Below are 27,430 nucleotides of genomic sequence, written 5' to 3'. Positions count from 1 at the left end.
GACCTTGGGAAGATTCTTCCCTGACTCCTGGAATCTCTTGTGGAGTTTCCTCCCCAGCTGTCTGACTCAGCTCCTCTCCTCCTAACTCTGCCTCTGATTCTGATTCAGAATCTTCACAGGGAGCCTGGGCCCAATCCTGACAAATATGTAGATAGCTTTAAGATATTTTTTCTATGGTCACCTGGGATAGGACAATCTGGGGATTACCACCCCCAGTACATTACTAGTGTGCCTGGGTGATGGTGTAAAGTGTGAAGCATTTCTGGAAATTGCCTCTTCTTGTCTTGCTTGTAAGTTGCCTGTAAGGCAACTTTCTGCAGTCTTAGTGCAGAATTGGAAGTGTGGGCAACATCTCTAGGAAAGGCCAGTACTGGCTGTATTGGGACAACCTTGTACTACTATTAGAAAGCAGGCCATACAGATTGAAAAGGCTGTGTTGGATTCCAGTGTGGTGCATGCATACATCTCTTAATTCATGTAAGTACTGTACAAACAAGGCTTGTAATAAAAGTATAGAATAGGTGCCACTAATAGGCTGGGACTAGTATCTTCACAGGCATTAGTTCTTGTGGTGGTCTAAATTGCCATACTTTAGATTCTAGTAATAGGACTGTCACCATGTTTTCCCCCTTGCTTAACAGTATATAAGGGGTTAGTGTGACATCTGTCTAGACAGCTGTCTCTTGAGCCTCTGGATTGATTTGGCACTTTCGGTGATACTGAGACCAATGACATCATCCAGCAGCCTTTTTCTATCCTGATACTGAGGTCACTTGTTGCACAGCCATACAGACTGAATAAAAAAACCTTACTAGTCCTGTAAAATACCCATTAGCTCACATTTAATTAAAGAAAAGAACACCCTGTGCCTTAAAAACTAAAGCTTCCCATTACCTTTTATACAACACACCAACTACTTATCCTCATACACAAATAAATTCACCACTTGCACACTCATTGGCAGTGCAGTCATCATCCTTGCACATTTTTTGTTGTAAATCAGCCTTGTATTCGTAAGAACATAAGAGCCATGCTGGATCAGACCAAGGGTCCATCTAGTCCAGCATTCTGTTCACACAGTGGCCAACCAGCTGGGGGAACCCAGAAGCAGGACACCGGCATCAGCACTCTCCCACCCATGTTCCCCAGCAACTGGTGTGCAGAGGCGTACCGATTCTAGTACTGGAGGTAGCACATAAGCATCAGGACTAGAAGCCATTGGTAGCTTTCTCCTCCAAGAATTTGTCTAATCCCACTTTAAAGCCATCCAAATTGGTGGCCATTACTACTTCCTGTGGTAGCTAATTCCATAGTTTAACTATGTGCTGTATGAAGAAGGACTTCCTTTTATCTGTCCTGAATCTCCCATCAGTCAGCTTCATGGGATGATCCTGGGTTCTAGTATTATGAGAGAGGGAGAAAAATGTCTCTGTATCCACATTCTTCCCTGCAAATGTCCACCCAACTGCCTCAAATAATACATCTCCCAGCTGTTATTCAAAACCAGAAATAAACCTGGCTGAATGAAAAACAGGTGGGGTTGGGTGATGAGAAGGGGAGGCAAATTTGCAGAGGAGAATCAGCAGGCATGGGAATATTTAAGCCCCTTTTCCTCCTGCCCTGCCTGCCAGTGCTTCCCTACAGATGCTTCCTCCACCCCTGAATTTGTGCTACTTTGCCAAAGGTAGGTTTGGGAGTCTGCGTTTGCAGGGGTACCATACCTTGTTGTTCTCAGGAGGCTCAAAGACAGTTTTACAGGTCAGTTTCCTCTAAAGGAAAGAGCACACAAGATTTGTGCTTTTGTTTCTTGAAAGGTTTTATTTTTGTGGAATGTGTGTGTTGTTATAAATCTGAGCAGGCAAACTGGCAAGCAGTGCCTGTATCCCTAAGCAGCTTCTGGTCCCAAACAGCAAAGCACCCTTGAAACCCCGACTGCTTCTACCAGATAGCACCAAAAACATGTAACTGCTTTTTTCTCTCTCTTTCTAAATGCTAACTGCTTTTTTAGACCTCTTGGTACACAAACATTCATAGGCAGGGGACTGGTCTCACACCTCCACCTTGGCATGTTGGTGTACCTTGCATTTCTCCTACTTGGGGAAGCTGATAATAAGTGAACTTACCAATGGCCAATGTGAAAGATCCAGTCATAACAAGGTGCCTCTCACAAAACAGCATGCCTATAACACTTGGATTTATTTTTAATTTACAGGGACATTTTCAACGTAAAATATTGGTGCCTACAAATATTTTTGTAATAGTTTAAATATTTTCTTGTTAGTATCCCTCTCACAGTCTGTGATTGTAGTGCAACATATTTCCTGAATATTTCTGTCTGGCTGCAGAAGTAAACAAGTTGACTTGACACAGTCCAGAGGATGTTGAGACTCTCATTTGGGCCAAGCAGAGCTGGCAGGGTGTGTGTGTGTGTGTGTGTGTGTGAGAGAGAGAGAGAGAGAGAGAGAGAGACTTCTGCCTTAACTACCTTTCTCCTTCAAGCTACTTGTCCCTTCCTTGTATTATGCAATCTGAAAGAACTGTAGTGTACCCTAACCTTAGTCCTTTTGCAAGTATAATCAAAGCCTTTGGGACCTTCAAGATTAACAGATTTATTGTATCAATAGATTTCATGGATGGGAGCACACTTTATCTAATGCAGAAGTTTCATCAGTTGGGAGATTATATGTACACGCAGAGAAAATTATAAGCAGTGGGGTCAGAAGGCCATGAAAAGATAATGGACTGTGACATTTCTGTGTTTGCTATAACAAACTGTGGAGCACCTGGCTTGGGATGTTTGTGAAAATAGGGTGAATGAGGGTGAAAACAGTTCTGATCATCCACATGGAGATGGGATAGGACTAAGCAATGAGTGTACTTAGGACATGACAGCCAGAATTGAATCTGGGACATTTACATTGCCTGTGCTGTACCACTGACCAGTGGCCCTTCCTCAAATATAATGCCATGCCTGTGCAGTCTCTTCTCCTAGCTCCCATATGAGGCAATAACAGATACTGCGATGATTACACAAAATCTGTCAGCCAGGAATTGATCCATACAGTAGGCCATCTGGTAGAAACGCAGATACAGTGAGGTTCCGACCATAACATGGTCCTCAGCGGTCCTTCTCCATGAGCTCCTGCCAAAGGAAGTGAGGCGGGTGGCTGCTAGGAAGAGGACCTCTTCTGCTGTGGCACCCCAGCTGTGGAATGAGCTCCCTAGTGAGGTTCGCCTGGCACCTACATTGTGTTCCTTCCAGCGCCAGATCTTTTTATTTTCCCAGGCATTTTAGCTTTCTAGTCTTGTAGCTTTGCTGTTTTAAATCTGTATTTTAAATTTCTGCATTGCTACTAGGTTTTATTGTGGTTTTATTACGGTTGTATTGTTATATTCTGGTTTTAATGCTTTTATATTTTTATATTGTTTTACTGTATGCTTTTTGGTTTTAATTTTTGTGGACTGACCAGAGAGCTTCGGTTATTGGGTGGTATAGAAATAAATACATACATACATACATGACACAGTGTGCGTATAGGTAGTAGTTGTGAATGTAGATATCCATGCATGTCCAGTACAGATGTACATCATGCATTTGATCCTGTCCCCACCACTTAATACGCTAAAATGGCTGACTGTATCCTCATATTCATTCTCCGTAAACACAGAATAATTTCTATTTTCCTGAATGGATATGACTTGGACTATGGAGCTCAAGATTTGTTTTGCAGTTTACAGCTCATATATGCAAAGGCTGAACTCTGTGCATGCAAACTATAGTATCGTGTCATTCATTAAGTTCAAATGAGTAATGAAGCAAAACCATTTGTTCTTCTAGGGTCTTGCATCATCTGCATGAAAAAATAATCTCTGGAAGCACGTCCGTAACTCGTGTTGCTTAAGGTATCTAATATAGTTCAATTTCTTACTGCTGTCATTTCTTTCCCACAGGGACTATTATGCACATAGTGTACTTTGCTCAATTCTTGCTGACTCATTTTGGTAGCACAGTGTATCCTGAATGATAAGGGCCTTTTTACTAAAGGTGTTGATAGTGTAGAATTCTGTCACCCTGCCAGTGGCTGCCCTCGATGGCCTTCAGGATCTTTCTGGTCCTGCACTTTTACATTATGCTTGATGGATATTCCTGTCTTTACATCACCCAAGCAGAAATGAGGGCTAGGCACGTCAAAACAGAACAGCCGCTCCTTAGGGATACCTAGGCTAGACTGCTGAGTAACGTGTTGCATTATGCAATTTAGAAGCTACAATATGAGAATCTTCCAGTTATTGTGGCTTCAGCACAAAGTGTTTTCACTTTTATTTATTATTTATCACAGTTGCATCCCACCCTTCACCCAAAGAGCTCAGGGTGATCTTATATGAGCAATCCTATTTTATCCTTGTAGCAACCTGGTAAGGCAGGGGTAGGCAATGTAATGTCAGTGGACACCAGTGCACTGCTGGACACCATTCTTGGTGGCTGCTAAGGTGGCTGTGTGTGTGTGTGTGTGTGTGTGAGTGTGTGTGTGAGAGAGAGAGAGAATGTCTATGAGTGATGAGCTAGGGTGAGAAAGAGAGTGTATGGGTGGTGTTACCGAGTGAGAAAGAGAAAGAGATGGGGAAAATGTGATTGCTGCCGGACAGGTGGGGGAAGAGAAAAAGAGTTTGCCTTCTTTGAAATAGGGTTTTATCGGCACTGAAAACTGTGGGTTCAAAGGAGTTGTTTTGGGTGTTGGGGCTCAAACCCTTTTTGGGCAGGTTACTTGTCCTTTGTGACTAGCCATTTTGTGGTGGTGCCCAGGACAGTTTCTCAAATCACCAAATGTGCCCATGGGCTCAAAAGGTTGCCCACCCCTGCTGAAGGTAACGATAGCTGGGGATGGGAAGGAGAGACTGTCAATGACATTCAAATTGAGAAGGGATTTGTATCTGGGATCCTCACATCAAAACCAACAACAGCATCACACTGGCCAGTGGCAGGACTTTTGAAAAATGCAACCTGATATTACTTCTGACCTTTCTGAGAGGCTCCTAAATCTATTTATGCTTTAGATGTTACTGGGTAACCATTGTGGATTTTTGTTTTAAAACTAGAAAATATACTTCCCTTTGACTTCCATCAAACAGCATAGAATCATAGAATAGTAGGGTTGGAAGGGGTCTATAAGACCATCAAGTCCAACCCCTGCTCAATGCAGGAATCCAAGTCAAAGCATCCCTGACAGATGGCTGTCCAGCTTAACCTTGAAAGTGGAGGCCCACCCACCTCCCTAGGTAATTGGTTCCATTGTTGTATTGCTCTAACAGTCAGGAAGTTTTTCCTGATGTTCAGCTGGAATCTGGCTTCCTGTAACATGAGCCCATTATTCTGTGTCCTGCATTCTGGGATGATCGAGATCTTGGCCTTCCTCTCTGGGACAACTTTCAAGTACTTGAAAAGTGCTTCAAGAAAGCACCTGCCACCAGGGAAACAATTCTACTGAGTAGGACTGGAAACCAGCCAAGTAGCCATACCATTAATTTATTGTCAAATAAAACACAGAAATATTATGACTCAGTAGCTATGTTTATTAGCACTGAAAGGCTGCAAACTTTAATACATTTAGGGAGCAATCCTATCAACATAGGTGGCTGCCTCTGAACTCAGAGGTGACTGCCTATTCAAAGCAGGGCAGGGGACGCACGGAGGGGATTGTTCCCTCTGTGCTCCTCCTGCCCTGCTTTTTCGGCTAAACAGCTGATTGCAGCTGTCTAGCCACGGGAGCATGGAGCGGGGAAGGAGGCTGCTGTATGACACATTGAATGTGTCATACGGGCAGCTACGATCTCCCCCGCCCTGGAATGCCACCAGTGAAGCCCCTTTCCGGCTGCTCCATGCTCCTCTTGCAATTGTGGAGGACGGGGCTGTTCTGCGCTGCCTCAGAGGCAGCATGGAATTGGTGGGAGGTCAGTTCTCCGGGAACCGACCTCAGAACACAGGCTCCGAGGTCGGTTCCCGGAAAACACCGTATCCTATGGCCATCTAGCCGCTGTTCCAGCGGCCATAGGATTGCTCACTCCGGCTATAATCCTACACTCAATGGCACTTTCTTCTGAGTAAACATAGGATTGTGTTGTTCAGCTGCAATCATAAACACATAAATCTGCATGCATGCCTAGTTTTATTTATTATTGTTGCATAAATGCCTACGTCCTTGGCTTTTTGTCTCTCATTAGAAATAGCAATATAACTTTGTAAAAAGCAGAGTTATATTGTTTCCAAGGTGGTAGCCATGTTAGTCTGTGGCAACAAAAACAACGAAGAGTCTTGTAGCTCCTTGAAGGGTTAACACATTTATTCCGCCATAAACTTTTGTGGACATTGGCCACTTCATCAGATGCATGAAGTGTTAACCCCCAATTGGCAGATTTATATGCAGATCCTGGGGTGTGTGTTTATGCAGAGGTAAACTGTGTTGTCAGAGAGAATTAAAGTGCAAAGGTACAGACAGTGATGATTACCTTAACAGTTACCATTGTCTGTGTTATCACCCAACAACATCATTGCAACTGTGAGCCAATGAACATATGTAGTGTGATTAAAACACACACAACATTCTTCTTATTCAGACCACAGGAAATAAGAGCTGAATCTCTTGGTGAGCTGTAGTTCCACAATTTTGTGTTGATAACAGCTTTGGATATTCTAGAATTCATGTCATGCTGATGTCACCGCTGACATTTAATCTGGCTGAAAGAGATAAATATGTTTGTTTAAAACCTTACTGAAAATAGGAAGGGAGAGAAGCCTCAGGACTCTTAAATGTAAATGTTAATTTTAAGATCTGCTGATTGCCTGGCTATGAAGTTAGGTTATCTTATCAGGAAACCTAGTATAAGTATATTTAACCATTGTGTAGGTCCCTACAGGTCTTCCTCTTCTGCCACCTGGTCCCTTGCTCCAGGTAGCACCATACTTCCCCCGTTTTTTCCAGTTTGCTTGCAAAACAACATTTGCAAAGTGACCTCTTTTTCTAGGGTTGAGGGAAAAAAAGAAAAATCTCAGATATTTTCTCAGAAAAATACCTGCTGAATAATTTTCGTCAGTTTTACGCAGACATCCTCCCCAGGTTCTTTATTTAGATTTTGTGAGATGAGGCGTAACTATAACTAGCTTATAGTGGTTTACATAACGAGGAAAATTTGTTTTGCAGCAGCTGCTATCCTTTTCCTGTTGAATGTTGCTTGAAAGTCTGGTTGTGATATTAATTAGTCACTGATTTGAAAGATAAGGGTAAAAAATGGTGGTGGTTTTTTTTACTTAAAAGAACAAAAGGTCTCTGTTTCAAGGAGAGTTTAAGAAAAAGAGCATCTGTATTAAGTCTGATCAAATACTGTTATTTTATTGCAGAATTGCTATATATTTGGAGACACTTGAGAGGAAATATTTCCAGCAACGGCCAGGATATGTGTGGAAGAAGCTGAATCTGAAGGCAGCTGCCCTCCCGATACTGAGATTCAGGCTTAGTTTAAAAAAGGAGTGAGAGAGAGAGATCTGGTATCTCACTTTGCAGTAATACATATAATCTCCAATTCATATGCACTCCAGCACCCCTATCAGTTCTTTGTTCTCCTTCACCAGCCCAGCTGTCAAGAGACTGCTGGGCTGGAAGCAAGGAGATGAAGAGGAAAAGTGGGCAGAAAAGGCCGTTGACTCTTTGGTAAAGAAGCTGAAGAAAAAGAAAGGTGCCATGGAGGAACTGGAGAGGGCACTCAGCTGTCCTGGGCAGCCCAGTAAGTGTGTTACGATCCCACGCTCTTTGGATGGAAGATTGCAGGTGTCTCATCGCAAAGGTCTACCACATGTCATTTACTGCAGAGTCTGGCGCTGGCCTGATCTACAGTCTCACCATGAATTGAAACCACTGGAATGTTGTGAATTTCCATTTGGCTCCAAGCAAAAAGAAGTGTGCATTAATCCTTACCATTATCGGCGCGTGGAAACCCCAGGTAAGCAAATCATCTAAGTTATCTAAAGATAATTTCACACTGCATTGGGTTCATATCTTGTAATTATTCCCTTTGTAAAACCATGTGAGAGAGAGAGAGAGAGAGAGAGAGAGATCTAGGTGAAGAAATGAAACGGATTCAGCTCTGATTCTTATATTAGATTGTAACAATAGGGTTTTTTCAGCAGTCCAGTGGTCCAACTAGCTCGATCTGATTATTCCAGCAGTGGCCAGGAAATGTACAATAGTACAGAGCATTAATGAATAAATCCTGTGTTTGCTAACTCCTGGCAGCTTCAAGCTTAGGGATCCCAAAATAGACACAGCAGTACAGGCTTGATGGATGAAGAGGATAGGTTCGCCTAGTTTATCATGGCTCCATCTCCTTTGCCAGGCTTTATCTCCAGAGTGCTTTTTAACAGCCTAGGGTTGCAGCTGGCAATCCAGCCTATCTCAGGAGGACGGACCTTGCTTCAGTTACCAATGCTCTAGTGACATCCAGGCTGGATTACTGTAATGTGGTCTACATGGGGCTGCCTTTAAAGACTGTTCGGAAACTTAAACTCTCACAAAATGCAGCCACGTGAGTACTGGTAAGTGCTAGCAGTCAGACTGTTTGACACTAATAACGCATCAGCTGCGCTGGTTGGCAGTGTGGTTCTGGACCAAATTTACAGTGTTGGTATTGGCCTTTAAAGCCATGAAAGGTTTGAGCCCAGGTTACTTGAAGAACCATGTTCACACATACCAACCTATCCGCACTCTTGAGATCAACATCAGAAGCTCTGATTTTGTGCCTAAGGAATTGGGAAGGCAGGCATGATGGATAGTGCCGTTGCAGTGGAACTTAGAATTATGGAACTCGGAATTGATATCTGCTGGGCCTATCATTTAAGGGTTTCAAGAGGGCCCTAAAACAGGGATGGGAAACCTCTGGCCATGGGCCTAATCCAGCCCATACAGTCTCCTTGGATTCCAAGCAGACATGTCGGGACGAGAGCAAGCAAATCAGGGTCCAAGGAGCCGCAAGCAGGGGGGTAGTCCAGACCAGGTTGAGAATCGAGATCTAGAGAAGACAGCACAGAGATAGCAGCAACTATTGGTGCTACTCAGTATCAAGTTGCTCAGACTGATAGGACAGCCCTGATGCAGGGTTTCATAGGCCTTGGTGAGTAGGGATTGGCCTTTGGGGTCAGCTGACAATTACTGCAGCCTAGGTGACGCCCTTGCATTGCAATGTTTAGTCAGGTTTGAGGAGGAGGACAGTGATGCAGGATAAGGTGCCAGGTTCTGACTGCTGGGTGCTCTTGTTCATGAACCCTCACATTGCCTTAGAGTGGCCCTGAAACTCTTCATGGCTGGGGAACCTATTATGATGACTTGCTCTTAAAAGCTGATGGATCCAATTGGTTTATTGAAGGGTATAGGAGATTTTCCTGGTTCTGCTCACGATCTGGTTGGTCTCTGGAATCGGGAGATGAGCAGGGTGGTTTGTTTTATTTATATCCTTCCTTTCTGCCAAAGAATGGTGCTCAAGGTGGCTAACAGTAAAAGCCAGATTAAAAATACAATTTTAATGGTTGACACAATTGATCATAGATACCCTTGCTTCCTTGATAGGAGGGGGAGCTGGAGCAATGAAACAGCTGGGGTGATGACCGAAGTAAGAGTGGAGGAAAACTTGTGATGTCGAATCCAACTAAACATGGCTTAGAACTCATTTTAGAGACTACTCCAAACCCTCTCTTTTTAATAAAGCCTTCAGGTTAAATTAGCTGTGTTGCTGTAGTGTAAAGTTTGGCTGTTGAGATTTGTCCTTCCATTGGCTATTTTTATATTGCTTTTTACATTATTTTTATATTGGCTTTTCTATTTTGTTAATGTGAGCCACCTTAGCACCATTGATGGAAAGGCAGAAATTATTTATTTATTTCAGGGAATTTCTATAATGCTTTTCATTAAAAAAAAATAATCCCAAAGTGATTTACAATATACAATTATGATGAAATACAATAAAACCAATCATTAAAACAGTGAAAAAAATAAAATCTCATTAACCCCCCCCCCCAACAATAATAGTTAATAACAGAAGAACTTACCAAAATTAGGGACAACCCAGACAAGATGTTGGAGATCCATAAACAGGTCTTCCATCCATTCAAATATTTTTTAAAAGCAAAAGCTGGGGGGGAGATTGGATTGGAACTAGCACTGTGGGAGAAAGGGTTTAACTATTCTCCTCTGCTCTCTTATCCTAGTCTAAATCACACACCCCGCAGCTGATATTTCCCCCGTAAGAGTAGCTGTGATTGCTATGAGCACAACTTGCAACTCATCTCATACTCACTATGCAATTGCAAAACTACTGTAAATAGGTTCAGATGTGCCATGGCAAATTTGGATTGAGCTCTGAGTTCTGCTGTTCTTAGTGAAGCAAACAAATAATCTATTTGCTGCAAGTACAACTCAGCCCAGAGGAACGTAGCCCACATTCTTACCTTGTCATTTGGTCATGTAAAATGGTCTGTTGTCATTTCCTTTGGCTACCACCATAAGTCAGGGCTTAACAAATCAGTTGTGCACTGTGTGTGTGTATGGCGGGGAAACACTTGCTGTTGTTTGTTTGAAAGCTATTGTGATATTGGATATCTGGACTGTAGGTGTAAATAGTTGTTCTTCATTTGCTTTTTCAAAACGTGTGTTATTGTGTATGCCTGTCTTACAGCTTTCCTCATATTTGTAGTTGTCCAAGGTGCTGAAATGTTAGTGGGGTGGGTTTTTTTAGCTCTTTACTTGGGGCCAAACAAGATGTTATGCTGGAAATACATGATCAGATCTCCCGATGTATATATTTTCAATGAAAAACACCCATGGGGAACTCCAAGTCGGAGAAAGCAGCAGTTTTGAGGGAATGGGGTATTTAACCCTTTACCCTGACAACATTTGCCCAATTTATATCCTTCTTCCCCAACTTCAGTTGCTGTTCACCTTCCTGGTTGCAAGTGGGTGCCCAGGAAAGTGGGAGAAGCTCCGGAAAGCTTCTTCATTGTATTACAGTCTTGTTGCACCCCTCTCTGAAAGGATTAGAGAACCCTAGTCATGATTTAGAGAAGAGAAAGTCCCAGATGGTCCAATTTGAGCATTGCCCCTCACTCACCTTCTGTAAATGCTAGGATAACTGGGTATTTACATTGTTAGCTAGCCTCACCCTATGAAGCCTGGATACAAGATTGGTTCAGAGATGTGGCTATCCCAGAATTGCATACCTGAACAGTTCTGCCATTAGAATGGTCTGGCATTAGGACGCATCTGCCAATCAGCTCTTGCTCCTTCTTTTGTTGGTGCATCTTATTCTTTCTTCTTAGAGAGCACTGGAAGAGCATAAGAGATCAAGCATCGAGTATACCTGGTATCTGGGACTATGCACTGAGGTTATGGCCCAATCTAGAAAAGATGTGTTATGAATCAACAAATTGTGTGTATTTTAAAATGGATCTTGAGCTCCCCTCTTGAGAATTCAGCCTACTGCAGGGGCCTCTGCAATGCTAAACCTGTTTTCCTGTTTACTTGCAGCTCCTGATTAATCTCTTCCAAAGTTATTTGTCTGTCAGGTATCAGCTTGTTGAAATCTAATCTAAGTTCCTTTCTGGAAATATTTTATAATTAATATATACACAGACATTTCCCTCAGCTAATCACCGTTGATTAAGATGATAAAAGTACACCCTAAAATTGTGAAATCTCAGATGTCCTTTAGGTCAAATGCATAACATATGATGGTGGGGAGAGAAAGGGAGGTGTGTTCATAACATCACTCTGATCCTCCTAGGGGCTATACATGAGCAGGCTTCTGTGCATCCATTCCTAGCTGAATAGGGAACTTCATAGGCATGTCTTAAGCTTTTGAATAACGCAGCTCTCTAAAGGGTGCAATCCTATGGCCGCTAGACAGCAGCTAGATGGCCACAGGATAGGTCTGTTCTCTCACAACCGACCTCCACCTCCTCGTAGGCAATGCGGATCGGCTCCACGCTCATAAGAGCAGTGTGGAGCAGTGAAAACAGGGAGGACGGAAATGCCTTTCCGACGCTTCCTATGCATCGTCCAGTGTCTGCTGCTCCCCACTCCGATTTCCTGCAGCTAGACAGCTGAAATCGGCCGTCTAGCCGTAAATACAGGGTGGCTGAAGCGCAGAGGCGAAGATCCCCTCCGTGCTGCTCCTGCCCTGCATTGCATAGGTGGTCGCCTTCGAGTTTGGTGGTGGCCGCCTATCCCGATAGGATTGCGCCCAAAGTGAGCATCCCTATTCAAAGTCTGGCAAGCAGGGCCCTGCTTGTCTTGATCCTGGAAGTGCTGCTGCTTCCTCCAGCAACTTACCTGGCCTGGTAACCGGGTGGCTGAGGGTTTGAGACTGCCACTGTTTCCCCTTCCACCTTCTCCACTGCCATAAGTTGTTGGGCCCTTGGGGAGTAAGGGGAGGGGGCAGCATTCAGCAAAGGTGGACACTTTATGACCACCTGCAAACGTTTTGCAAGCATTCAAACTGAGTGCTTACAAAACCTCAGCACCCTTTGGGGCCAGCACTGGGAAGCTTTCCTGTCAGAGGAACATAGGAATCTGCCTTATACTGAGTCAGTCCATTGGTCCATCTACCCAAGTATTTTTGACACAGACTGGCAGCAGCTCTCTGGGGTTTCAAGGAAGAGTTTTTCCAACCCTATCTGGAGATATGGAGATTGAACCTGGGACGTTCTGCATGCAAAGCGTATGTTCTACCACTGAGCTACGGTATCCCTAGAACCAGATGCAGAAATGTTTGCTCAGTGTGCAGATCCTCAGTCCAATCCAGCAACCACTACTGTGCGTGACTAGCCCTTTGTTGAAAGCTAAAATCCTGCCAGTAGGTTGTTTGGAAGGGACAGTGTTCCCTGCTTACCGAACAGGTGATCCATGCATTTATTCTTAGATCCAAACCTCTTTTGTCCAAGCTTATGAAAGTATGTAATTGATACTAGGGGCAGGGGGGATCTTATTTCTCCTTCAAAGCTAAATGTAATGAGTTCAGGGATGGTTTTGCATGGCTGAATACTCTTTATGATACAGCAGGTAGTTCTATCCATTGTTCTTCTTTGAGTTGGTCCCAGGGCACATGAAATGGCTGAGCAGGATTGAGTCTGGTTGGTGCCTGCATACCTTACACATGCTTCCCTTACATGTGCCTTACATGTGAAACTCTGTGAGTTTCCTCACAGAGGAAAGGCAGTACATAAATGAATAGATGGAAACCGGATTTTTCTGTTGTTTGTATACCTGGGTGGTTGGAAGTATGTGTAGGAAATATGTATAGCCATTTCTGAGTGTTTCTTTCTTTTAGGAATGCTGATGAGTGGTAATCAGATTAGTTCAGGGCTGGGTTTGATCAAAGAGCAGCTTGTTGCCTACCACTGTGCTCTCTTGCAGCTCTAGATAAACAGAAAGACATAAAAGAGCATCATAAACTTGTACACACACACAGATTCAACTATTTAGAATCTCTTTAGTACATCACAATATTGCATCATCAACTTTTCACATCAAGTCATAATCAACTGTTATGTTCTGCTCTTTTACTTCCTCAGTTTAAACAATCCAAAATGGGGGCTGTTAATCATATATACCCCTCAGGCACTTATTTTTTATTTGGACTTGATATGGAATTAATGTTGCCATTAATTGTTTCTTTCTCTAACCATTTGTTTTTATGGTGGTATTGTGCTTGTTTTCCAGTACTTTGCACATATTTATATATTTATTACATTTTTGTAATACCTACTTAGCTATCACAAAAAGATCTCTTTTCTCACTACAACAGTCCCTCATATAATTTAACAAACAGATTCTAGATCATTTGATATAGAATATCTTAGTATGTTTCAGTGATCAATCCTGAAAACCTTTTGACTTCATTATATTCCAGCACAGATATATGAAAACTTTTTTAATTGCTTTACATTACCAATATCTTATTTCAGTTATACCATAAATCTTGTGTAATGTCTAGAGTGTAAGGTGGCATTATAAAGCAATTATCTCTCATTGTGAGACATACAGAGTATTTGGAACCTTTACCGAACAAATAGACCCAGGTATTGTCTGATAATTGCACTTGCAGATCTTCCTTCCATACATACAAAACTGAATTATACTGCAATCATCCTTAAATAGTATCTGATATAATATAGAGAAAATTCTGTTTCTTTTCAACTGTATGAGGTGCTCAAATACAGTAAGCTCTCTGAAGATGTTTGAACTCCTCGCTCACAGTGTGACCCTTCTAATTCGAAGATGTTGATAAAACATAATTGATCTACTGCTGATGTTTGCATGTTTCTCTCTGTAAGATTTTATGACTCCATTGTAATGTATATCTGTTATGTATCCTAAAGTGCTCCCATCTTGAAAAGTCACACAATTAGTTGGATGTCTTCCTCTTCCCTCCCCTTTCCTTTTTCCTTGTGTTTCTTCTTAGTCCCTGCACACAGGCTTACAATCTATCTTGTTTTTAAGATTATAAGTAAACCTCTCCAGGAGCCTTTTTGGCCAAGGAATAGATAAATAAATAAATATTGCTGAAGCTAAAGATGAAATCTCAGATCACAACTTTTCATTGTACCTACCCCACATTTATAATAGCGATTGAACAACGAAATTGTCCAGTCAAATGTACCTTTGTAAGACTTCTTCCAACATTTTGTTAACGTTGTTAACAGATGTAATGCAAATACATTTGAGAAAGTAAGATTTATTGATTAATGGGCCAAATAAACATTACACCAGGAGATCCATGATTAAGCCCCCAGTTTGTTTGTTTTTTACGAGATGCAGCTGTGGAGGAAGGATGTTAACTTGATCAGGGAAATGGTGTGAGACCTGGAGTGGTGAATTTGGAGGAGGGGGCATTCCATCTCAACCCTATTGTCATAATTATTTTAAACCTGCTTGCTAATACTTTTGCCATCACCTCATAATGTAGGAATGTCCATCATGGGCATCCGGCCCTTTGGGGGCTTGTCAGATTTCCCCCTTGTCCCTGACTCGGCTTGCATTAGTGAGCTGAACTGTGGGCTTTTCCCCAAAATCTGGAAAGTTTTCTCCCCCCACCCCAAGAGATGGCATCCGACTTAAAAATAAAATAAAAATCCAACTTCTGCAAATTGCGGCTGCAGTATGTGTAATTAGTGCAAATTTCACCTATAATTTTCTCAAATTGCACCTGTAATTTGCTCAACTCACATAAATTATGATTGCAGTTTGTGCAAATTGCAGCCACAATTTATGTAAGTTGCTATTTATGGGGGGGGGGGAAATCCATGAGCTGTCCTGACTCAATGCGATAGAGTTGGGCCAGCTTGCGGGGATGTGAGCTGAAGTCTGGGGGGCCAAGTTGCTGAAAGCTTGACGAACTCCACCCCACCCCCCTGACAGAGTCCTCCGACATCCCTATCATATTTATAATGGAAAAAAGCAGCTTGGGGGGGGGAGGTGTGATTTAGATTGGGAAATAATTCAGGGAAGGGTTGAACACTCCAGTTCCCACCCACTTCCCTGATCAAGGTAATGCCCTTTCCCCATGGCTGTATTTAGTTATTAAAAAGAATGGGGGCTTAATTATGGATCTCCCAGTATAATGTTTACTTCAGCCCACTAGTCAATAAATCTTTCCTTCTCAAATGTATTTTTATTACATCTGTTAACAGAGTTAACACAATGTTGGAAAATGCTTAATCATATTCTGTGGGTAGCTCCAGCTGGCCCTAGAGATTTATTGCCCTTTTAAGATTTAATAGTTTCTCTGACATCTGTGATAGCTGATCTATCAAATTTCTATCATATTCTGATAAATGTGATATAGATAGGTTTCTTTTGGAATCCTCCCCCCCCCCACCCCCGCTTTCTGTCTGGCTCTGTAATGTATGTAATTGTAAAATTCTGCAAATACACGCAGAGTTTCCGGACTTACTTTTTTTTAAAACCATAGTATGGTCTCTCTCTCTCTTTTTCTGACTGCATAGATGTATTAGACTTTACTCGCAATTTTTTACTAGTGCAAAAGCTAATAGTTTCCCAGCCTCATTTGCCAATTCGACATACTCCTGCTTCATACAACATATTTTTGTGCATTCTGTGTATTTGTGATTTGAAACTTGACATATTAGCAGTAATGTATTTATAATTTTACCTTAATCAATTTGTTGAAAATGGTAACAATTACAAGGAACACATTTTCTGAATGCTTTTAATAATTGGACATCTGGAATTGGTAGGTCTTTGTTGTTGGAGATTTTGTACCTAAATCTATAAGGGAGCAATCCTATGGCCCCTAGTCAGTGGCTAGACAGCCATAGGATACATTGGTTTCCGGGAACTGACCTTCCCCTCCTCCCGTGCTGCCTTGCAGGCAGCTTGGAACGGCTCCGTGCTTGGAAGAGGAATGCGAAGTGTGGCGAAAACGGGGCGTTCCTGGGGGCGTTCCGGGCTGGGGAAGGCGGAAATGCCAGTATGACACATCCAGCATGTTGTCCGGCAGCCACTTCCCCCACTTTGCCTTCCTCCGGCTAGACAGCTGAAATCCCCTCTGCTCTTCTCCTGCCCTGCATTGGATAGGTAGTAAGATTGCTCCCTAATACAGTTTTTTTTTAATTATGCAAAGGTAATGAAGATTCCATGCCAATAAAAGATGAATTCTGCAACTTGCATAAATTATGCAAATAAAATAAATTTGCAGATATCAACTTATTTTGCTTCTTTGCAGTCATAGGGCGAGGTAAATATCTGTGTAGAACATCAAAGCCTTTCCATCTGCACTACTGAAAATTCTTCTCATCTGTCTCTGGTTTCTGCGAGATCCACCACATATTTTCAGGCCATTGTGGCCTTAAGGCAGATGTGGGGAACCTTTTCCAGTTCAGGGGCTGAATTTCAGTCTGGTCCATTTGTGGGAGGGGCCAATGGCAAAGTAGGAGGGGCTAAAATATGGTTCTTATTGATTTTAAGTCTACTCAGAAGTAAGCAGGATAAGCTTTTGTCTGTTCATAAGGTTATCTGAGAGACCTCCTTCTTCCATATAGAACGCCTCAATCACTATGTTCTAAGAGGAGGCCTTGCTTATTTTACTCTGGCCTGCTGAGGCTTGTTTAGCCATGGTAGGCTTTCTCAGTTGTAGTGCCTACCACGGGGAATTCTCTTTCTGTTGAGATCAGGCGGGCTTCTAGCAAGTAGTGCTTCTGCCAACAATTTAAGACACAAAGGTTCCCCCGACCGCTGGCATTGTCAGCTATCCCTGGTTATTTTCATGTGTTTTTTTATTGTTTTATTACTATTTTATTTTAATTATTGCTTTCATTGTATTTTATCATGGTTTTACCTTGTAAACAACTTTGTGGGGTTTTTTAAATGAAAAGCAGTATAGAAATCCTCTTAAATAAATAAGCAAGATGGCATCACTCAGCAGCACTTTAAACAGCGTCCCCCATTTTAAACAGCATCCCCAAGTTCTGCATGTCTACTCAGAAGTAATGATGCACATGAGCACCATATCTACTCACAAGTAAGCAGGGCAAGCCTCTTTATGTCTACTCACTAGTAAGCAGGACTGACTCACTTAGAAACTTCCTCCCCCAGCTCCACCCCCTCTCCCCTACACGGTAAAGCTCTTATTTCTGATCAGCTGCTGATCAGATATAAGAACGTTTTGTCACTGGGTGCTGAGAAACGGAGCCTTTTCCAATGTTTAGCAGGGAAATGTTCTCTCTGATCACCTGTTTACTGGAGGTAAGAGTTTTTCTTTGCTGGGAGAAGAGGCACGACCTGGGGAAGAAGGTGGTGGGCCAGATGGGGAAGTTTCTCAGGCCAGATCCTGCCATAAAGGCTAGAAACCTATTTTTACAAAATTCGGCCGACAATAGCAACTTTTACTGCTTCTGGCTACCTCCACTGAACTAGGGGTTAGAATGTCCTGGTTGTTGTGGTGAGGTCACCATACCCCAGAGTCATCTAGGATTGAGTGGCTATGAGGCAGTGGCTGCTAGTGCAACATATCATGAGGAAGCCATCTACTCTGCTATGAAGAATGACAGACTGAATCGCTTCCTGACAAGTAGATGCATGTGTTTGCCTGCCTGCCTATCAGAGAGGGCATGGACTGGTTATGCGGAGGGGAGGTAAGGGACCTAGAACCATGAAGATGGCAAGGGATAGAGGAAGTTATAATCAGTCAAGAGAAGATATAACTGAGGGAGTGTATAGAATCTATGAGTTTTCACAGGTCTCCATTTGTGTAATTCCTAATATGTACTTGGAGGATCTTTAATTTGAGTTAACTTGTTTGTGTCCAGCATTCCAGCAATAGTGTAAGATGGAATGATATCTGGATAATGTGGCTGATGTGCTGGATCTCAGAAGAAGCACAGCATGTAATTTTGGAGAAGTCATAGCTCTAGGGATGTACGAAAGTCACTTACCTTTCCGCAGATTATGTTGATGGGGGGGAGGCGTTCCGTCCCTCCCCCCGGAATCCTCGACGGGGGGGAGGCGATCCGTTCCTCCCCCCGGAATCCTCCATGGCCGGCTTTGCTCCGCGGCAGCTCTGCGGAGCAGCCGGCCAGGCCCAGCCAGGCCAGAGCTGTCCACAGCTGGATTTCCGACAGCGGAGGGCTCTGGGGGAAAAACAACAACCGCGTACGCAAATGCTATGGCCGCCGCCATTTGCGTTCCTTACTTTTGGCCGTCTTAATCTACGTAAATATTTCCGTAGACTATGACGGTGAAAATAAAGGGGAACGCAAATAGCGTAGCGGGTGCTATTTGCGTCCCTTTTTGATTCGCCGTTTTAGCCTACGTAAATATTTACATTTGCGTACGTGGTTTTTTTGTGTTTTTTTTTAAACCCAGCCATGATAGGCTACGTAAATCTTTACGTAGCCTATCACGTCGTTTTTTGTTTTTGTTTTTTACAAGACTGCAAATGGCGGCAGCCGGTCGGAAGACCAGCTGCCGCCGCCCGGAACATCCGCCCCAGGTAAGTCTCATCCCGGGGGGGATCCGCGGGGGGGTGGTAGGCCGTTCCGCCATGGAGTTCGGGGGGCCGAATGCACTGGCATTAGGCCTCACCGAGATCCGTGGCAGAATTCTCTGACATCCCTACATAGTTCAGTGGCGGAACGCTGCTTTGCATCCAGGAGATCCCAGGTTCAATCCCTGGTATCTCTAATGAAAATGCTCAAGGTAGCAGGTGATGGGAAAGACTGCTGCCAAAGTCTCTGGAGAGTAGCCAATGTTGGTCAAGATGGACAAATAGTATGACTAGGTAAAAGGCAGCTTTCTGTGTTCCTAATGACTTTTAAAACTGCACATTTTTGTTCTCATTCTAGTGTTGCCTCCCGTACTGGTTCCAAGACATAGTGAATTCAACCCACACCTCAGCCTCCTTGCCAAGTTTCGAAACACATCCCTCCACAGTGAGCCGCTGATGCCTCACAATGCAACCTACCCTGATTCTTTCCAGCAACCTCCCTGCACTCCTTTCCAAGTATCACCCAACATGTTCTCTCAGTCACCTAACAGTATGAGCTACCCCGACTCCCCAGGAAGCTCTTCTGCACCAGGAAGTCCTTATCCACTCACAGGTAAGAAATAACATGTCCCTGAACCACCTTTACAATGCCGATGAATTGGCTTCTACACCAACTACTCTCTATGGAATGTGTGATTCTGCATCAATAAATTGCAGAAACCAACTTTTTATGCTACTCAGATTTAGTGATGTGCATTTTCCGGAAAATTTCGAATTGGAAAATTTTCCTCTGTAAATTAGGGTAATTTGCATGGGATACTTTTCTGTTTGCATCACAAAATTTTCTGGCACCCTAGCATGTGATTGAATTTAGCATGTTTATTTTATTTGTATTTAGTAAACAAAACAAAAAGTACCCCGTGTTAAATTTTTTTGTACCAATATACTACAAGTATTTGATGTGAAATATTGGGTGGGGGGTTATTTATTTATTTATTAATAGCTGAAGCTTTCTAGGCAGTTCACTTAAATTAAATTAAAGCACACTTACTGTGTTTTGAATGTTACATTATGTAGACATTTTATTAGAATACTTGTAAAAAATTAAAAATAATAATATGTACTTGGCTTACATTGTTAAATTTAAGAAAATGCAAATACACTGAAAACCGTAATAAATTTGAGCTACCCAAACAAATGTTTATAATAAAATCTGCTGACAGCCACTCATCTATTTCTACAGGGTTCAGATCTCTTCCACTGTAGTTGTTGGGACACCTTCAGCTTCACTGTTGCTGCATATTGCATTTCACACTGAAACATATGTATTTTAATGACATATATGTATTCTCTCACATACTTGCTGAAAGTATACCTGCAAATATTAATTGCAACTTTCAAACTACCAATCTTGCCTAATACTGTATTTGCAACTGGGATCCATTTGTTGTTACTAATGAACTTAGGGCACAATCCTGTGGGGATAGTCGACTGCCTCCAAACCTGGCAACCAATTATCCAGTGCAGGGCGGGCGGAGCCCGGAGGTGATCTTCTCCTCCCCGCTCCAGCTGCTTTGTACTTGTGGCTAGACAGCCAATTTTGAGGTGGGGGGGAGGCCGGATGGCTCATAGGAAGCATCGTAAAAGTGCTTCTGATGTCTCCCCCCCCCGCCCCCAGGAATGCCCCCTTCTCCCCCACTCTGTGCTGCTCTTATGAGTGCAGAGCAGGGGGTGAACCACACCACCTATGAGGTGGCGGAGCAAGGGGCAAGGAGGCGGTTTTCAGGGAACCAACCTCTGAGCGCTGGCTTCGAGCTCTGTTCCCAGAAAACAAAAAACCCTATGGCCATCTAGCCACTGTCTAGCAGCCATAGGATTGCGCCCTTATGAAATGGATTTTTTTTCTGCAGAAAAATTAAGCATTGGAAAAATTCCCACCCCATATCACTGCTTGGATTATACAAAAGTACCCAGTGCATGCAGTTTTGGCAGTGACTATTATGTTACTGTGATAATTTTAGGTGAAGAGGGCTGTCGGGGATTATGGCGATCGTAGGCAGCCTGGGGAAACATTAGTAACAAGTGTTCTTGGAGGACAAAATGAAGATCCTGGGCTATTCTGTGTTTATGCCTGTAAAATGAAGAATTCTAAGCTTCCAGTCAATGTACTGCAAGTGGCTAAGTGAGAAGCTATGGCTTGCATCTCTCAGACCTTTCCTTAATCTAGTGAAGCTATTAGAACATAAGAATTGCTTTCTTAGATTAGACCAAAGGTCCATCTAGCCCAATATTCTGTCTCCAAAAGTTGCCAGACATTCTCCTGGGAAACACTCAAGAAAGGGCATGCCAGCAGTTGTCATCCCTGTTTGTGTGTTGCTAGCATTGGGTGAACAGAGGTTTTAAACATTGGAGTTAATCGTAGTATATATCTTTAAAGGTGTTAATTGCCTGGCACTACTGGCTCAGTAGTTAATGTAGCTGTTTCTGATAGGCAAGTGGGATTCATTGTTGGGAGGAAGCTGGGCCGTTGACATAGATGCATGTGCAGGGGAGGATTCCACTGCATACTTCCCTCCATTGTGCAAATTGTCAATTCATCTCTATCTGTTTCCTGTTCTTTTACAAGTCATTGAACTAGAAGAACATCCATTTATGCATTTGATAACTGTTAAAGTTTACTTAGGGCACAATCCTATGGCCACTAGTCAGCGGCTAGATGGCCATAGGATACGTCAGTTTCCAGGAACCGACCTCGGAGTCCTCGTAGGCAGCTCAGAACGGCCCCGTGCTCTGCGCTCGGAAGAGGAGTGCGGAGTGGCAAAAAAGGGGAATTCCTGGGGGCGGAGGAAGGTGGAAATGCCGGTACGACACATCCAACGAAATCGTCTGTCTAGCTGCAAATGCAGGGCGGCTGAAGCATGGAGGGGATGATTCCCTCCTCGTTTCTCCTGCCCTGCATTGGATAGATGGTTGCCTCTGAGTTCAGAGGCGGCCGCCTATCCCGGTAAGATTGCTCCCTTAGGAGTGTTTGGTGAGGGACTTTGTCAAACATTTTTTTGGAAGTCCAAGTCTACTAGTTTGCCCTACCTGTGTAATTTGTTACACTCAAATAATTTAAAAAAAGGTTGGTGTGGCAGGACTTAGCTTTGCAAAAGCCATCCTTAACAAGGCTTGTTCTTATATGAGTTTAACAGTTCTAATTTTCATAATGCTTTCTGACAGTAGATTTACCCGGGATAGAAATTAGGCTGACAGGTCTGTAATGTTCGAGATACCTCCTGGATTCCATTTTAAAAGTTGGTGTTATGCTGGCTATCCTCCAATCCTCCATTCAGGAAGATTATTTTAATGATGAATGTATTTTTGTTAACAGTTCAACATTTTCAGATTGAAGAACACACAAGTGAATGTCCTTTAGTCCCCAGTGCCGTTTTAATTGCCAGTGTGTTAGCTCTGAAACGTCATCCAGTGTTGCCTCTAGTTATCCATGGTATGTAACCTCTCATCCATTTTTCATTCTAGGAGGCACCTCCGTTAGCAATAATGCTTCTGCCACATTTTGCAGTATCGAAGGAACTTGGAGGTGGATAGATGTTTCATCGGCCCCTTCAGCTGAAACAAACTTTAAATCCATCCTAATCCAAACAATAAAGGGATTCAGGTCAATTCAGAACCAATGTTTGGGTTGGAGTTTTTCTCCAGTGAACTTATGCCAGTCAGTGAATGAAATGCCAAGCCCAGTCACTTTCTCCTTTTTTCCTTCCCTAGTTGAAACACCACCTCCACCTTACAATGCAAGAGAAACACTGGGAAACCACAATGGACGCCCTATACATGCAGTTGCAGACAGTCAGTTAGTGCTGTCTTTGCCTAATGGAGGTAAATCTGCCGCTGAAGAACTTAAAAGTATGTAAATACTTGCATTGTTTTCTAGTGGGAAAGACATGAGCAGTGCTTCTGACAAAGAAATATTTACTCTTTATTAAAGGTGGTCATGACCTGAAGTCAAATCACAGATTCCACAGTATTCTTGGATTAGTTCTATCAACATGACTGGACATTGTTGGTATTGCTGTCTCCAAACTTATTTGGAGACCTGAGGGCCAAAATTAGGGAAAGCGGAGAATTCCACTGTGGACTCAAATGAGGCTGGATTCTTTGGAATCTGGCAGATTCTACACGGATCAGCACACCAGCTCCAGAGCACAGGCGATATGGTAATGGCATCCGCCTTTACTGTATAGCTGTGAGGAATACAGCCGCAAATGGCATAGTGGATGCCACTTGCGGCCGTAAAGCGCTTAGTTTAACCTAAATGCAGCCGTAAACGGCTGCAGTTAGGTTAAACTAAGGGCTTTATGACCGCAAGGCTAACCTACCGCAGGAAAAAACACAGATGCAAATGGCGTTGTGGACGCCACTTGTGGCTGTAAAGCCCTCAGTTTAACCTAATTGCAGCTGTTTACAGCTCTATTTAGGTAAAAAACAGGGCTTTGCGGCCCAAGTGGCGTCCACTACGCCATTTGCGGCTGTATTCCTCCCGGGGATACGGTAATGGCAGCCGCCATTACCGTATCGCCTGGGGTATGGAGACGGAGTGCAGCTCCGCGGAATCCTCCTGAAGAGGAGGCACTCCGGAGGATTCGGGGGGGGGGGGGAGGAACGGATCACCTCCCCCCTTGGCGGATTCCCCCACAGACCGGAAGGTAGGGAATCCACCCATCCCTAGCCAAAATGGACATTACTTTAAATTTCATTTATTATATTTCTATACCAGCCAATAGCCAAAGCTCTCTGGGCAATTTACAAAGATTAAAGCCCTAAAACATAACATAATGTGAACTCATTTATGTAAGAAATACAAAACAATTTAAACAGTCATCAGTAAAAATCCAGCACCCATGTAAAACCTTATCATATGCTTTCAAATGCCTGGGAGTAGAGGAAGGTCTTAACTTGGCACTTAAAAAACAATAGTGTTGGCACTGGGTGGAGATCTCACTGGATCTCACTGGGGAGAGCATTCCATTGGGGGGGGGTCACCACCAAGAAGGCCTTCTCCCTTGTTGCTATCCTCCAAACCTTCCTTGGAGAAGGCACTCTATCGAGCAGCTATGACTTCCTCACTTTTTATTCTAGAGTAGGAGCAGGGCCAATCTGGATCAGGCCCCCTGCACCTATTCTAGAGTAAAAATGGGGCAGGGGAGCTGTAGCTGCCAGAAATGGATTTAAGGTAATGTCTGTTTCAGCCCTCAATTTGCTAATTCTGAGTTTAGAAAGCAGATTAAACCTACCAGCCATTCAGCTGATAAATGAAAACCCAAGGAACCAGAAAGACTCCAGTTCAGCTTTTGGTCATGCCCTATAGAGCTGTGAGGAAAAGGCTTTCTAGCAGATTGGGCTCATCTATGTGTGCCACAGCCGCTGATCCTATTACTTAGTTACATGACTGCATGAATAAGAAATGACATGGAAAAAAATATTCACAAAAATGAAGGCAGACCAGTGTTCCATCTCTGAGTATGGAGGCTCTGCTGCCATGACTAGTAACCTCTGATAGAGCTATTGGCCAGGATCCAAAGAGCTACTGTAGGCATGCATCCATTGGGATATTTCTTTTTAAAAGAAGAAAAAGAAATAGCAGGCCCCATACTGCTTTTGAAACTGCCAGCATTTTTAGAAGCAGTTTGCCATTTAGTATCATGGAGTTGCTTGGGAAAAACAAGCCCAGAGCCCACTTAAGCTTGTAGGAAAGCCATGTAACATCCTGTGCTGGTGAATTTCTCAAATTATTCTGTGAAGAACTACTTTCTTTTATTTGACGGAGAGAGCAATGGTATGGCCCGCTAGACACCGTCTAGCGGGCCGTTGGATATGCTCATTTCCAGGAACCGACCTCGGAGCCCGCACTCCGAGGTCAGTTCCCAGAAAACTGACTGCCCCTCTCGTCCGTGCTGCCTCTGAGGCAGCGTGGAGAAGCCCTATCCTCCGTGCTCGCAAGTGGAGTGCAGAGCGATTAAAAAGGGGCGGGCGGGGCTGGGGGGCATTCTCGGGCGGGGACAGCGGAGCTGCACATACGACACATCCAATGTGTCATATGGCAGCTTCCTCTCCTGGTCGCCCCCCCCCCCCCGCCTGTGAAAATGGCTGTCTAGCAAAAAATAGCAAGGCTGGAGAGGCGCGGAGGGAACGATCCCCCCATGCCTCTCCTGCCTTGCTTTGGATAGGTGGTCACCTCCGAGGTCGGAGGTGGCCGCCTATCTAGTTAGGATTGTGCCCTTAAACATCCTGGGATGGATCCAGATTTAGTCATAGTTAGAGTAGACCCATTGAAATCAGTGGGACTTAAGTCATGACTGGTTTAATGGGATCCAGCCCATTGCTTATCAGCTTTATTGCAGTCTCTTGCATGTTGAGAGAGTGAAGAATAATTGTTCTGCTTGCTCTTTCCGTATTAACTTGTTTTCCCCTTCCCCCCCCCCCCACAAGTTAAAATGCCTCTGATTTCAGCCTTTCTTTCCATGTTCCTGATTATGGAGGTGGTTTTGAAGGATATGTTAAGGCTTCAATAAGGTGGAGCTTAAATAAGTTATTTAATTGTCCTTTTCTTTACTTACCCTTGCCATCTCTAACATTATTTTTTGAGATATAATGATCAGAGCTGCCCACAATATTTGATATATGGATCCTCTGGACATAGCGGTTTATACTTAGGATGCCTTCACATTTCAATAACACAAAGGAGGAACCAGGTACAAAAGTGCACATGCTTTTCCGTTTATTGCCACAGTCATATCTGAAAAGGGAGTTGTTTTTCTTTTTTGGACATCGCATTGACAACATGCAGCAGAAATAAATGCAAGGATGCATGCATTCACTTGGTTTTCACCTTTTCTTATAGAGTATAAAGCTCCTATGATACTTTATGTTTCAGTGTCCATCGCTTTTCCAAGAATTTTAAAAGTTGTGTTTGCCCTTTTCCTGCTGCAGCTCAGCAAGTTGATATTTTCAGCATGCTTGGTACTGTGATCTCAATATCTTTTTCCTGAGTTATAACCAAAATCAGACCAGAATTATTCCAACTGCCCTAGGGCAGGAGTTGCTGCTGTTTTTGCCATTCGGTAGCAATTATATGAAATGGTGACTGATGAATTTGAGTCATAGTTAAACGCTCTTTAATAGTGTCAGTACTTAAATATAATTAATGCCAGAGTTGTTAACAATTAATAATAAAAGTAATATATTAGCTTAATATGTACAGGGGAATCAGATCCATTTTATGACAAATGAGTTTAACACGCATCATGCAAAGTTAGGGAGCCACATGGAAGCTGAATAAAATAGGAACATAGGAAGCTGCCTTATGCTGAGTCAGACCATTGGCCCATCTAGACTAGTATTGTTGACACTGACTGACAGCGGCTCTCCAGGGTTTCAGGCAGGATTCTTTCCTCGCCCTACCTGGAGAAGCCAGGGATCGAACCTGGGACCTTCTGCATGCAAAGTATGTGCTCTATCACACAGAGCTACAGCCCCTCCCCAACTTTACCGCATGGTTCCTGGAACCACATGAGGGAGGTGATTGGAGGCCTTCTCAGATGGTAACACCCAGCACTGCTACCTCTATATAACCACACAGAAATTCAGGGAAGTTGTGGGTGGTGATGCCTGGATTAACTGCTACAGAACTCTGCTTGCCTATACAGTAATCAGCATCACATGATACATTTTTAAGCAGCTACTTTGTGGCTCCCAATTGTCAGAACGCACACTTAACAGCAGCGTTTAAGAACATGCCATGGAGGCATATTCTGAGAGCTCATGGAACTGGTCGTATTGTTGTGATGAAAAGATATCACAGTTCTTTTTTCTCCATTACCCCTGTATTTTTCTTTACCCTTGGGCTCTCCTTCCAGACTTCCGACCTGTTTGCTATGAGGAACCACAGCACTGGTGTTCGGTAGCATACTATGAACTCAATAATCGAGTAGGAGAGACTTTTCAGGCCTCTTCTCGAAGTATACTTATAGATGGCTTTACAGATCCTTCGAACAATAAGAGCAGGTTCTGTCTTGGACTGCTGTCTAATGTAAACAGGAACTCTACTATAGAAAACACCAGGAGACACATAGGAAAGGGTAAGAGCAAACGCCTCATTGTAGTGATAAAAATTGTGCTTGGAAGCAATTATGTGATGTGGAAGAGTATACAGTTCAAACCTGCTCATCCATATGGCCTTGGGGTTGTTGTAAATGTTTACATCAGAATGCAAACCATCTAGCCTGCATGCTACATGAAACTCACCAGTGCACCTCTTGGGCTTAAAGCATGGGTGCAGAAGCTCAGACCCAGGGGCCAAAGCCAGTCGTCCTGGGCTCCCAAACTGGCC

At 43.3% G+C, this 27,430-nt stretch overlaps 1 protein-coding gene across 3 annotated transcripts in view; it reads left to right on the top strand.

Moving 5' to 3' along the window:
- Positions 1 to 27,430, top strand: part of SMAD9 (SMAD family member 9) — a 52,485-nt gene that overhangs the window by 14,076 nt on the left and 10,979 nt on the right. The window contains exons 2-6 of one of the 3 annotated variants that reach the window (XM_084843033.1): positions 3,839 to 3,903; positions 7,394 to 7,992; positions 19,400 to 19,654; positions 22,810 to 22,947; positions 26,958 to 27,179. In XM_084843033.1, the coding sequence (XP_084699159.1) occupies positions 7,581 to 7,992; positions 19,400 to 19,654; positions 22,810 to 22,947; positions 26,958 to 27,179 (1,027 nt within the window). In that variant the 5' untranslated portion in view covers positions 3,839 to 3,903; positions 7,394 to 7,580. The remainder of the gene's footprint in view (positions 1 to 3,838; positions 3,904 to 7,393; positions 7,993 to 19,399; positions 19,655 to 22,809; positions 22,948 to 26,957; positions 27,180 to 27,430) is intronic. The other 2 variants (XM_084843035.1, XM_084843034.1) reach the window with 2 other exon arrangements.

Source organism: Heloderma suspectum, chromosome 3 (assembly GCF_057233095.1).
Source record: "Heloderma suspectum isolate Gila_16-S chromosome 3, 16-S_ref, whole genome shotgun sequence".
Lineage (NCBI taxonomy): Eukaryota > Metazoa > Chordata > Lepidosauria > Squamata > Helodermatidae > Heloderma > Heloderma suspectum.
This window is presented reverse-complemented; position numbering and strand designations above follow the sequence as displayed.